This window comes from Vombatus ursinus, unplaced genomic scaffold (genome assembly GCF_900497805.2).
Source record: "Vombatus ursinus unplaced genomic scaffold, bare-nosed wombat genome assembly UNPS02014813.1, whole genome shotgun sequence".
Taxonomy (NCBI): domain Eukaryota; kingdom Metazoa; phylum Chordata; class Mammalia; order Diprotodontia; family Vombatidae; genus Vombatus; species Vombatus ursinus.
In genome coordinates this window covers 22,145,082-22,159,318 of record NW_020954591.1, presented here as the reverse complement: position 1 = coordinate 22,159,318, position 14,237 = coordinate 22,145,082, and the positions used below count along the sequence as shown (strand labels likewise).

Sequence of the window (14,237 nt, the reverse complement as noted above, 5' to 3'; positions counted from 1 at the left end):
TTCCAAGGGTTGGTTGTCTGGTATCATCACTTTTGTTCTTTATGAACTTCAGACCCTGGCTGTGTGACCCTGGGCAAGTCACTTAACTTTGCCTCAGTTTCCTCACCTGCAAAAGGAACTGGAGAGGGAAATGGCAAGCTGTTATCTATGTATCACAAATTCCACAAAGCCATTGTTGAGTCAGGAAGAAGCTTTATTAACGACCTGGGACGACCTGGCATCCCACATGTGAGCACGCATGTGAGAGCACATTTGTCGACAGATGCACACCTTTTTATTCCCGATTCGAATTTCCTTCCCGTTTCCCCTTTGCCTGGGTACTATAGAGGTAACAGCCTATCTGAAGGGCCTAATTTCCCCACATGAGTCTCCACCCCTAATTATATCTCTCACTCTCCACAATTTGGTCACCCTAGCTCTTATTTAATTTTGCCCTTATTTGGGTATGCCCACACCCCCTCTGCCCGGGACACGGATGTGTCAACCCACACCCAACCTCAGAAGCCGGTCAATCTATCCACCCACCAATTCCACTTTAAGCTTACTTTGTTCAACTTCCACTCAGTCCCCAGACTGCACACCTGTAGAAATGAAAACCAACCATTTCCCACTCCTTCCCAGTCCAAACTGACTCCAATGCTGTCACATAGGTGTTCAATCCCTGATTGAGTGATATGCAGAAGCAACATCCCCAACCACATTTTCCACACAAACCACCCCAGGTATCTTTGCCAAATACTCCCCAGATGGGCTCATGAAGAGTTGGACATGACTGAAAAATGACTGAGCAAAAACAGAAATATATATACATACATACATATATTTTCCCCAAGCTGCCTAGAATATGTGCTATACATTTGACAAAATTTTGTTGAGTGAATGAATGAAGGAATAGAATTAGTAAGAAGGCAAGGTTTTGTAGCAAATGAAGTAATTATTCATTGTTGTCAATAATATGCTTACAATTGAAATACTGAAAGCAGCTCTTCTGCCATGTTTTTGTCTCATATAAATGCTGGAATGTTTAGGCATTCCATCGAGTTCTAGCCATTAAGTCCATGGTAAACACACTCCCCAAAGTTTCCTTAAAGTAACCTTGTACAAAGTGAGATTTAGTAAGCATTAATGACCAGGTGAGGGTTTGGGAATATCTCTTACCATCTCCTGTTCCCCGGGTGTTTGCTTCCCCTGGTATCTGCTGGGTATCCTGGAATCTATCCTGCACTATCTTCATAGTGTGTCAGTGAGAGGAGATGAGTTAGAAGAAGGGAGAAAAGGGAACTGCACACAAGGGAGCATGCAGAATCCAAGTTTAATTCTACAATTGCATTGGATTAGTCACCGAAGTACTTAGATGAATGCAGTCGATATGTAAATATAAGAACATGATCATTATAACATGAATTCTTGAATAATCATAGCCCTTGGGAAAATTTAAAAAGACTTCAGCTCCAAGAAGATCCAGCTTTGAATACTGTGGAAAAACACCTGACTGGTCCATTCACCAGGACATTAGCAAAAGAAAGGGGGAGAAGGAAGTCTCATTCCAGAGAGAAAGAGAATTCCAGATGAGAGAGATTTTCTGTCCCTTTAAGGTTCAGGCTTTACCTCAGTACACATTAAAGATTTATCTTGGAACCTGGAGACTAAGAAGTAAAATCCTCTAAAAAGGAGTTACAGGAAGGTGAGGGGATTAGGGCAGGTAAGGAGTCTGCCAGAGAACCGGTTTGAAGTAGAAGGCAGCATAAAAAGAAAAAGGTTAAAAGGGTAAAGGGTGGGATGGGGGGAATGGAATTTGTGTCAAGAAATTCAAGAGCACTTGAGTCCAACTGACTCTACTGGTTTAGCTGAGACTGGATCAGAGCAGTGCAATTTAACACAGGGACAGACTTCAACTGGAGGGGGTTGGGGGGAGAGGTAATTAAAAGCCCTCCACATGTAGATGGCAAATGTTTTCCTTCACTGCCTCTATTTCTCAGGTTCTCCTTTAGTCTCACTTGAAATGAAAAACTCTTCATATCTAGATTTGAAAGAGTCCGAAGTTGAATCTCAATACACAGACTTGAGAGCTCAAGTTTAGAGGTTATCTCATCCAACCATCTTACTGCATACACTCATCAGAGCTCAGGACCCCAAAAAGCAGACCAATAGTAGAATTGCCAAAGATGAATGTTGCTTTCAGTTTTGTAAATATTGTGAGTCAAAAGTTTCTGCCCCACCTACTGTAGTCATTTTCAACATAGGTACATATTTTAAAAGCCTGCTTACCTGGCTTCTTGGCAATTTGCTTGGCCTTTGTTGAACCTCACTCAGAACCCATTGACTTCTCTTCCTGCTGAAATTTTCAGCTACTCTATCTCCTCTCAACCACATTTTCTCCCCCCTTTTCAGAGTTTTGGGTTTACATTCCTCCCCACATCATTTTTAAGATATAGGAAATCAAGTTATCAGCATCTGTGTGCTGTCTCTTCATCTTGACTTTGTGTGCATGTGCAAATCATTGCTAAAGGTATCTCCCTATAAAGAAAATTACTTTGTGTAATGTATCCAATTGAAAACACACAAACTCACACACACATATGCATACACACACATACACATAGATGCTTCTATACTCACATATCATGAGGCCTTCTAAAATCTTACAGGGTTATACAACCATGGAGCTTCTCATTTGCAGACCCTTCTTCCAGAAGACAGGCTAGGTCCAGGAAAGCCAGCACCATCCAGCATCACTGGTGCCCAAAATGGTCATCTTTAAACAAACCTGGTTGTTATCCCACTACATGCTAATTATAGGTGCAGTTGATGTTAATTTTAGGTTTAGCATCTATGTGGTGGCTGGGTAGAAAAACAGAGAAATTTGAGGAAGAGAGAAGCATTAAAGCCTAGTACAGTGATTTAGAAAAGACTAGATGAGGACCTGAAATGAGTGGTAGCTATGTAAGAGGAGAGAAGGGATAGATGGGAGAGAGATTGTAGAAGTAGAATTAACAAGAAATGGCACCTGATATGGGAGATGTGGGAGAGGAAAGTTCAAGGTGATTCTGAGGTTGTCAACCTGTGCAAGTTAAAGGATCATGGCACCCTCAGCAGAAATAAGGAAGTTAGAAAAAGGAAAGGAATTTTTTGTGGGGGAAGATAGGGTTCAATTTTAGACAGGTTGGAGTTTTAAATACCTATGGAACAAGGAAGTGGAGATGTCCAGTAGGCACTTGGTAATACAGGACTGGAATTCAGAAAAAAGAGGAGAGCTGAATATAGTGATTAAGTAGTCATATACATAAAGATAATAATTGACTCTTACAAAGAGCTAAGTTCCCCAATGAAATTCTAGAGAGAAAAGAGGGCCCAGGATAAAGTCCTGATGAACCTTGCAAAAGAAGGCAGATCATAGAGATGATGATCCATTAAAGGATACAAAAGACCGATCATTGAGGCAAGAGGAGAATCAGGAGAAAACAGTGCTAGGAAAACTCAGGGAAGAAGGAGTATCTAGGAGGAGGGTGTGGTCAACAGTATCAAACATTGCAGAAAGGTCAAGGACAAGGACTGAGAAAAAGCCAACAGATATCATAATAGAGAGCATTTGTGACATTGGTAAGAAAAGTCTCAGTTGACTTGTGGGTCCAAAAGCCAGTTGTAATAAGCTGAGAACTGAGTGGGAGTTGAGGAAGTAGAGGCAATGAATGTAAATGGTTTTTTTTGTAAAAGTTCAACTGTGTAAAGCGGATACAAACAATATCTTCAGGAGATAAAAAGAATAAAGTTTTTAAAGCAAGAGGGAAGAAACCAGTTGATAAAGAAATTATGAATGTCAGAAGAGGGGAAGATCAAATGGTCAGTCTCCTGAAAGAGAAAGAAGAAACAAAGGCACCAGTAGAGGGGTGGCCCTGTTCAAGAAGAGTGGGCCACTTCTTCCTTGGAGCAAAGGAGGAGAGGTTTGGGGATGATGTTGAAGAGATTTGAAGTATAGCACTGGGGAAAAGAGGGAACTCAAGATGGATGGCCTTAATTTTATCAGTAAAGTATAAGGCGAGGTTATCTGTTATCAAGGATGGGGTGGAATGCATTGCCTGAGAAGGAAAGAGGTTTGGAACAGAACCTTTGGGGATGTCACAACCAATCAGGGAGGAGTAGGATCACTGTGTAGCAGTGAAAGCCCAGTTGAGATTAGATAACATCAATTGGTAGTGGACCCAATCAATGTAGTTTTGTGACAGTCTCTTTTAGCATTCAGTTCCACTTTTTACATCTAAGACCCTGTGTAGAAATTAAAGTTGTACAAATCATATATAATCTATACCCTAAATCTTTTAACTGTACTTTCAACTCCTAATTTATAATTCAGTAGGTAGATCAAAATTAAATCTAATGCAAAAATAACTATAAGACTTGTACTTACCATATTTTTAGTCATTTACTTATGTGTTGGGGTTCTGCACAATACAAGCCCATTGGTATTTGCAAAATCAGATCACTTCCACAGTTATCAATTCTCCATTATATTCAACTGAATGAGTTATAGGCTAAAGCTTATATTGGCATATATAGTCTAAGCATATCTGTGGTATCCTACATCTATAGAAGCCTTGGGATTACATTATATACCTTGCCATCCCCTGGCAAATTCCCTGACCTGAGGAATTACTCCAAGAGCCCAAAAATGGTCCAAATGATGGGATGGGAGAGACCTAACATGTAAGGGAGTTTATGGAAAAAATTTAAACCAGAGGTTCTTCTTAGGCTATATTATACTTGGGTTAGACTCATTATTCAGTGACTGGAAATCATAGAAGAGGTAGTGGGAAATGCTTTCCCTGGTCTATTTCTCATTCCTAGAATGATGTCCTAGAAATTCCTTTCTTGGAAAAGTTTCCAGCCCAATTTAGAAGCAGTTTAGAAGACTTTTTTTTTTTATTGTACTCTAACCCAATCATATCTTACTTTGAGTTTTTCCATTTCAACTAATGGTAAGTCAGCCTCTCCAGGTTTTCTGGCTCTGAAACCCCACTCCCACTAAACACTGTATAAGTAGTGGTTGGAAGGAAGGAGGGAGAGAATGAAATGATGAATCGCTCAAACACAACTTATTGATATCTTTTTCCTTCCATTATTCCAAGGGCACAAAGAAATTTAATTAGTAGCCTTCAAATACCTTCCTAATTGAAACAGAGCACCTACCCAGGGAGTCTGAAAACAACACAGTCACGACCTTATTTTATAAAATACTTTTTACTTTAAAAAGTGGCCACTCTGGGCCAATCTACCAGGGTTTGCACTACACACAATTGTGCCCAGGTTGTGTTCATAAAACTCAACAGTATCAAATACAATGCAAGTGCAGGTTTTACAATGGCATTAAACATTGTAGAAAGTTATGTACAGATTCAACAGGTTCTTTTTCTTCTCCACGTCCTTCAGAGTTTATACATTTTAAACAAACAAGAAGGACAGTGGGCAGGGAGCAGAAGAAAAACAACCTATACAAAAAGCCAAATCTCATTTTTACAGTATATTAACTGAGGATCTTTCATGCAAATTTCTTCTGGTGTGTGGATTTTGACAATGCCCATATTGCACAGGAGACTTGCCAGCAGAGGTGAATGAAGAACACTGAATATCATCATCAGGGAGAAATTAAGAAAAGTCTTGGGAACCAAAATCAATTTCAGTAATACATGGTCTTATCCCACCAGCCTGTAAGGGGACAAAGAGAGTCAATAAGAAATATGGAGCTTGTGGGAGATGTAAAAAAGTAAATGTTCAATAAACCTTAGCAGGGTCTTCCAAATCTGGACCCAAATTCTCCTTCGTTGAGGTTACTTACTTCCTGGGTAGAGCCTGATTAGGAGTTTTCGTAACTCATCATATAGCCAGATGACAATGGCGTATGGAACCGCCGCAAACCAGTACTGAACCCTGGAAATGAAATAGAGCCAAATGCAAGAGTCAAAGTGTTTCAGAAGACAAGAACCAGCCTTTCAGGTAAATGGTGGTGGGGTTATTAACTTCACTGCCTTCTTGGCAACTGCAACAATTTCAGGTGGATTCAAAGTAGAGAAGGATTTTTTCTAAATTGGCCAAAACCAGTTCTTTTCTTTGAAGGCATAATGCAAAACAAGGAATACTCAAAGATGAAGACCATAAAGTGTGTTTTTCTCCTTCAAATCTTTCCAAAGGGAATGTGGATTTGAATTTATTCTCATTTCCTTCAATGGCTTGACCAGGCCTAACCATTTTTTCAGAAAAGGTTTTTGGTCTCCAATCCTCACTACCTTATTTCTGACACAGACATCCTTACGCTACCGCAGCCTGGTCCCCAGCCTGGTCTCCTCAGAATGGTGGCCAGGGCTTTCCCTTCCCACATTAGGGCACATAACTCACCGAAGTGTAGTGAAATTCAGAATTGGGATACTTCCAAATCCACAGGAGAGAATTACTGCTATGATAATTTGAGATGCAATCCCAACCCAGATGTATTTATTTCTGTATGAAGTATAAACAAGAACAGAATTTTAATATGCTTTGTTATTCCTCCTATCTTCCTAGCTTCCCTGTTATTGTAGGGAATTACACCACCAAATTCCTTGTTCCTCAGGCTCCCAACCTGTAGGTCATCTCCTCACTATCTCCTTCTCTGCTGTATCTAATCAGCTGCCAAATTTGTTGATTTCATCCTTGTGACATCGCTTGTATATACTTCCTTCTCTCCTCTGACACTGCCACCACCCTGGTGCAGGTCCTGACCATCTCACGCCTGGACTGTTTTAGTGGCCCAATAATAGGTCTCCCTGCCAAGAGTTCTTCTTAACTTTCTTGCCCTCAATAAATTTCCTATCACATCCAGGAAAAAATAAATACATTGTATGTATATATGTGCGTATATATTAAATATGTATGTATGTATATAAAATTCTAGTTGGGATTCAAAGCCCTTCATAAATCACCTTCACATTTCCCCCTCCCCCACATTTCTTCAGTATTCTTACACCCCACCACATACTACTTTGTGGTCCATTGACACTGGCTTCCTTGCTAAGCCTCATACAAGACACTCCATCTCCCAGCTCTGGGCATTTTCACTGGATATCCCTCAAGCTACCTCTATCTCCTTCTTGCCTTCAAGTCCCAGCTAAAATCCCACCTCCTATAGGAAGCCTTTCCCAATTCCTCTTAATGCTATTACCTTCTCTCTGTCATTTATCTCCAGTTTATACTATATACATTTTGTTTGTATACAATTGTTTGCTTGTTGTCTCTCTTGAGAGCAGAAATATACCTTTGTCTTTCTTTATGGCCCAAAGCTTAGCACACTGTCAGCACACGTAGGGCACTTAAAACGTATTTACTGACTGACTGGTGCCCATCAGGCTAATATGACTCAGAGACATGTCAAACAATCTTTTCCCATGGTAGGTATCTTAACATCAGTCCCTTTGATGAGCCAACAGAATTCAACCCTCTTTGCATGATAAACTGCTGAGAAGTCTAGGTGATACCTGAAGAGACCTTGCCGGAAAATTGAGTTTATCCGAGTCTTTCTGATGATCACATCTGCAATTTGCTGGACCATGACTGCAACAAAGTAAGCAGTGTATCCAGTGCATTCCAAGTACTTCCGCTGATATTTTGTCTGCAAATGATCAAGAAGGGACATAGGTGTGGAAACAGATGGTTACCCAGTTTTCCAAAAAAGGTAACAGTTGAGTAGGAAAGAAAAGATGATGTAATTTATTTTATTTATCCCTATATGTTGTACGTTGCAGCCTAGTTGTTCTTTTGTGTCTGTTACAAAGCTGATGTGTGTCAGCTCTGGAAGACTATTACCAAAAGTCCTGATAAAGGTCAGAGCTATTCAAATAAAATAATTGCCATTTCCATTCTGGAAAATTAGCTACATCTCCATTAGGCACAATTTTACTCTCATGTTCTACTATATTATGTTCTGATAACTCTAGGAATCTAGGATGACCCAGATGATCTCCTCTCTTTCTCCTAAGGAACTGCATACCCCAAGAGCAATCACTTTCCATTCAGAATCAAACTTCCCTCCATGAGGCTCTCATCTCATTGCTGTTTAAAAAAATAACTAGTAAATTTTGTTTTAACAAAAGAAAAATATATGTATATAATTTTATTAATAATAACTAACACTTATGTAGCATTTTAAATGTTATATAATTGGGTTCTCCCAACAACCCAGTCAAGAAGGCACTATTATTATTCCCATTTTATGGATGAAAAAACTAAGGGTCATAGAAGTTAAGTGACTTGCCCAGGGTAACCCAGCTGGTAAGTTTCGGGCAGGATTTTAATTCAGGTCTTCCTGACTCCAGGCCCAGAGCTTTAACTACTGTGCAACCCAAACTCCAAAAATAGCTAAGGAGGTAGTAATCAACATTGTCCACTGTATTTAACCTAAGATCTGGTGATATTCAATGTAGTCTTCATTTACATATCTCAGGGCAATGTGGATAGTTTCAGTCTCTTCTCTTCATTTCCCTCTTTTTTAATGAAGAAAAACAATTAAATGGAGAAAACCAGTACACTGGCTATCTGGCATTCCCTCCTACTGCTTGCCACCTCTCAGCTGAGAAGACAGAAACGTATTTCATCATCAGAGACCATGCCTTGGAGGTTTCAGTCCTTCCATTTCCAAAACTTACTACCATGACTTTACCTTTTTCTCTTCCCTGAAATCTCCTCCACAAATCATCAGTTCCTCAGAGTATTGTCTCCCACCATTAGAATGTAAGAGCCTTAAAGGGCAGGTGCAGATTCTAGTATGTCTATAATAAATGCTTTTCATTAGTCATATTTATATCCCACATACTTAGTACACTGTCTAGTACATAGTCATCACTGAACAAATGCTTGGTGATGTCTTTATTCATTCATTGATTCTAATGAGGTCGTATCACTAGGGCAGTGTAGAGCATGGAATTTCAACATCAATCAGGTCAAATGGGCAATAGAATAGAGAATAGGTGGGGCTAACACTTTTGACCTCCCTTACCCATTCTTGTCCATAACTGTCTTCAAGGTCATTAAGACTATCATTTTCCCATAATGGCCGCAAGTAAAGGAGCCTGTCAGGTTTGAATCCCTGGACTGCATAGACAGTGAAGTAGGCAAAGAAGCCTCCCACAGATTGTAAGATTCCTAGAGGACAAAGGAGATATAGGAACAGATGAGTTCAGGATATCTCTTTCCAATTCTCTCCCACCCATCCAAAAAAAATAAAAAAGCAGTTTCTGATTGCTTTAGGAAACAGAGCCTTAGGAAAGACCTTTGGTACTAAAGTGACAGGTGGGAGTTATACCTCAACATACCAATTTGCAGGTAGGAGTACAAAGCCAGCTGATGATTCGCCAGCCTATCCTTCTTCTTGTGGCGTGGCTTCCGGCTCATGATATCACTCTCAGCTTTCTCATAGGCTAAGGCAATGGAAGGAATCTATAGAGGGGAAAGAAGATGGTGAAACCCAGTCACTTACCATTGCCCTGTAGCTAGAACACAGCCAATTAGTATTTATATAGCAAAGAGAAGATAGAGAGAGAGAGAGAATAAGTGAGCCTTAAGTCTCTGGAAGCAGCTTGACCAAAAACTTTCAAGTCTTCAAACAACAAGATCCATTTACTATTAATTTCAAAAGAAACAGACCTCTAACCATGCCAAAATATGTGAGCAGCCCAGTATATTACTATCAGTAGAGAAGAAAGGGAGGAAGGTTGGCAAGGGGCTGGCAAGGGCTATTTCCCTTCCTTTGTCTCTGCTTTCTGTTACCCACTTAACATTTATTCATGTTTTCCAAAGTCACATGAATAATGTACCCTCAATGATGTTGGTTATTCTTCAGTTATTCGGAATTGTCTGTTGTAGATTTAGAGAACCTGGGTTGGTACCACCTCAAAGTACTTGGTATGCCCTTGCAAATCATTGGACCCCATTTTCCTTATCTATATAATGAAGAGGCTGAACTGGATGACTTCTAATCTCCCACCTCTAGATCTCTGATCCTATGAATTAATTTGGTGGATCCCAGATGCAGAGACAATTAAGGAAATTACACTGGCCTATACTCAGCATTTTGTTACTAGACCTGAAGATTCCTGAAAATGTGAATGATGCTATTCTTCCTGTTTTCTGCTCATTTACTCCATCCACTAATCTCCATTATACTTCCTTTAACAAGTGGCCCCCTCCTTGATGGAGGGAAGATTTAGTTAAACTGCCACATGTAAAGGCAATATTTTAATCTTAGGAGTTTTAAGACATCTTAGGTGAACACAATAACTATCCTTTACTGAATTAATAGAGCCTTGGATTAGTTAGGGGGCTATATCCTACAATGTTTCTTGGACCTGTTAAAACTGTTTGGGCCCCTAAACACTTTGCAGACTTTTTTGGTGGTAGCTTCACCTGTGATCCTTGATCATTGTCCCAGTTCAGGGATAAGGAACCTGAGAAATAAGCACTGTACACATTCTGGGAAAGTTAAGGTAAATGAAATCATTTGGAAAGCTCAGTTCAAGAGAGTGTCGATTTTATTACCAATCTCTTGACAAGTTAATTAAATCTCTTCAGGGGACCAGAAGGAAAAAAAAATGGTCCCAAAAGTTTTTAGTACTTGATATAATATTTATTTGATTCCCTAGTTCCTCAGTTATCTACTTACAACATCAGTGCCTAAGTCGATGAACAAGATGGCCATGGTACCGATGGGCAGGGGCACCCCAGCTATAATGAAGATCAGGAAAGGGATAAGCTCTGCAATGTTTTTGGTCAGGGTGAATGCAATGATTTTCTTCAGATTGTCAAAGATTAGGCGACCTATGAAGAGAATGTTCTCATCAGAAAGATAGCCTTCAAACTACCAGGTTAAATCAGCCCTCTATAAGGGCACATTTAAGATGTCCTTTCTATGGAAGGGACCTTACTTACCTTCCTCTATACCTGTCACTATAGAGGAAAAGTTGTCATCTAGTAAGACCATGTCTGCTGCATTTTTTGCTGCATCAGAGCCTACACAACCCATAGCAATCCCAATATCAGCCTTCTTCAGGGCTGGGGAATCATTAACACCATCCCCTGTCACTGCAACAACAGCATCCTGGAAGAACAAAGTAGGATTTAAACTTTTAACTTTAAATCCAGAAACTTCAAGAAGTAGCCAAGTTTGGAGTATTGATCAAAATAATAGCCTCCATCTGCTCTGGAAATTAGAAAGACACTGTGTTCTGCAAGAGTCCATTTGTTTTGGGAGGGAGGGTTATGTTGCCTTGTGGCATAAAGAATAAGAGTAATAAGTCCCCAAGCAAGACCTTTTTAAATGAATGAAGATGAAAGATAAGATGGCAGAGCACAGAGACGGGTATTGCTCCAGGTTTCCTAATAAAATATTGACCATAGGGTCACATTCTTTCCTTAGTTATCTCCACAGCTAGGGCCAGCTAAACTAATCCACTCAACAGAGAAGTCATAATTAGAGAATGACAAATAGATAGGCCACCATCTTCTTCAAACTGTAACAGAGGTTTCACTCATTCAAGCTAAGACCATGGTACATGAATATAATGGTAAATACTATTGTGCTGTAAGAAATAACGAAAGGGACCATTTCAGAGAACCCTGGAAAGATTTTGATGAGCTGATGCAGACTGAAGAAATCAGAACCAGAATAATTTGTACATTAATAACATTCTTAAGACAAACTAACATTGGATGATGTCGTTAACACAATGATCAACCACTATTCCAGTGGACTGATGATGAAACATGCTACCCATCTCCTGGCAGAGAGGTAAAGTCAAGGACCAGAATAAGACATTTTTTGGACATGGCCAGTGAGGGAATCTGCTTTGTCTGATGATACATATTTTATGAAGGTTTTGTTTTTTTCTTTTCTCTTTTTTTCCCCAATGAGGGAAGAATTATTTTTTGTTAGTTGAAAAAAACTTGAATATAAGCTCCTTAAGGGATTGTTTTGTCATTGTATTTCCAATACCTAGCACACTGCCAAGAACAAAATAATGCTTAATGAATACTTGAGAAATTGAATTGAATTTCCTTGAAAGAACTAGCCATTTCTTTTCCTGAGCCTTGCGAAGGAACCATAGCTGCGTTTTGGAAAAGAGCCTTCTGTTATGACAAGGCTTCCCCTCAGGCTCAATGACAGTCTGAAGGTATCTGACTCAGATTCACTAGAGTACCTGTCAGTCAATCAGTCAATAAACATTTATTAAGCACCTACTGCATGCCAGGCACAGTATTGAGCTCTTCCTCCCCAATGACTCACCTGTCTCTGACAGCCCTCCACAATGATCAGCTTCTGCTGGGGAGATGTTCTTGCAAAGACAATTTCAGTGTGGTAGGTCAGGAGCTCATCCAGCTCCTCTGGGCTCATCTCCTTCAGCTCCATTCCACTGACCACAGCTGCCTTTGCCTCTCTAGAAGGGCCAAAGCAAAACCGAGTAAGGAAAAAGGACAGCTCTGATGCTGAAGGACCCTCCTTGATCAAGGGAGCCCTGTAGGTAACAACACTCTGAATAGGACTAGCCCGTCAATTCTTCACTAATGCTCCCAATACTATTGCAAAATAGAGAAGCCTAGCTCAGTAATAGGCTTTGCCATCCCCATTCAAGATGAGGAAGCAGAGGCTAGCAGGAGAGCAAATGGAATAAATAACACTAAGTCCCCTCCCCTTACAGAGGGGACCCCAAAAGGACTGGTAGTGAGAAGCAATGACTGGCTGCTCCCTGTGTCTGCAATGCCCTCCCTTAGTATTATCCTCTGACTGTTGAATTCCTGTTTGTCCTTTAAAACCCAATTCAACATTTTGCCTCATCAATGAAGCCTTCCCTGCTTTTCCCAGCTGGGGAAAACAACTATTTCCTTTTTTGAACCACCTAGCACTTTGCTTGCTTCTTCCTTAAGTGTGTATTATTTTGTATTCAATTCAATAAATAAATGTTTATTAAATGCCTATTGCACATTAGAGTCTATGCTTGGCACTAGGATACAAAGGCAAAATAGACCCTGACCTCAAAGAGTTTACATTCTACTGAAGGAGGCAATGAAGATGTACGTGAATAAATATAGTCATTTCAGGGGGATGTGAGAGAGCACAATCAACTAGAGAGACCAGAAAAGGATCCCCAGGGCAGGCACCTGAGCTGAATCTTGAACGAAGTCAGGAATTCTAAGTTAATGCACAGGTAAGAAGGTAAGACATTTTAGGTATGGGAAACAACCTATACAAAGGTAGAGAGATGAATTCAGGAGCAGCTGACAGGCTAGTCTGACTGAATGCAGCATGCATGAAGGGAAAAGAAATGGGAGACAGATTGGGAAGGACCTTAAATGCCAGGGGAGGATGCGTATTTTAACCTAGAGGCCACTGGAGATTTTTAAGTAGCCATTGACATGGGTCATTCCCATGTCTTAGGGAGATTAATTTGGCAAATGTGTGGAGAGCTTTCTGTTTTGTCATCAAAAAGATGAGCAGAAGGCTTTGATACTTTTGTTTGGGACTGCACACAACTAACCGCTGATCTAACAAATATTTGACAAATATCAGATACACTTTAATATTATAAAGTATACCACAAATTCATGTTGGAATGGGTCAGAAAGGAACTTGTTTGAATTATAGTTCTGTTACGTCCTTCCCTAATGACCTTGGGTTCATTTCTCCCCACTTAGGCATCAGTTCAGTTACCTTACCAATAAAATGGAGGTGTGTGGATTACACAAAGGATTCTTTACCCTCATTTTGTCATTGACCTCTTTGGCAGTCTGGTAAAACCTAGGAATCTCTTCTTATAATACTGATTTTAAATGCATAAAACAAAATGTATAAGATCACAAAGGAAACCAAGTATATTGAAATTTAGTTATAAAAATTTTTTTTTAAAAATTCATGGACCCCAGGTTAAGAACACCTGGACTAGATGGGCCTTCTCTAATGTCTCTTCCAGTTCTAACTTTTTCAATTCCAATGTAGAGCTAAAATTGGATCAAGAATAATATTTTTTTTACTTATAGCAGCTCTTTTTGTGGTGGCTAAGAATTGCAAATCAAAAGGATGCCCATCAATTTGGAAATGGCTAAACAAGCTGTGGTATATGATAATAATGGAATATTATTGTGCTAAAAGAAATGACAAGCAGGATAATTTCAGAAAAAACTGGAAATACTTACATGAACTGATGCAAAGTGAAGTGAACAGAACC

At 39.8% G+C, this 14,237-nt stretch overlaps 1 protein-coding gene across 1 annotated transcript in view; it reads right to left on the bottom strand.

Annotated features, from left to right (window-relative positions):
* Positions 1–5,544: 5,544 nt before the first annotated feature.
* Positions 5,545–14,237, bottom strand: part of LOC114022741 (potassium-transporting ATPase alpha chain 2-like) — a 30,413-nt gene continuing 21,720 nt past the window's right edge. The window contains exons 15-23 of the mRNA XM_027835133.1: positions 12,302–12,452; positions 10,948–11,116; positions 10,682–10,836; positions 9,336–9,459; positions 9,020–9,165; positions 7,503–7,636; positions 6,388–6,489; positions 5,831–5,922; positions 5,545–5,700 (exon numbers count right to left, since the gene is read on the bottom strand). Coding sequence (XP_027690934.1) covers positions 5,672–5,700; positions 5,831–5,922; positions 6,388–6,489; positions 7,503–7,636; positions 9,020–9,165; positions 9,336–9,459; positions 10,682–10,836; positions 10,948–11,116; positions 12,302–12,452 — 1,102 coding nt within the window. The 3' untranslated portion in view covers positions 5,545–5,671. The remainder of the gene's footprint in view (positions 5,701–5,830; positions 5,923–6,387; positions 6,490–7,502; positions 7,637–9,019; positions 9,166–9,335; positions 9,460–10,681; positions 10,837–10,947; positions 11,117–12,301; positions 12,453–14,237) is intronic.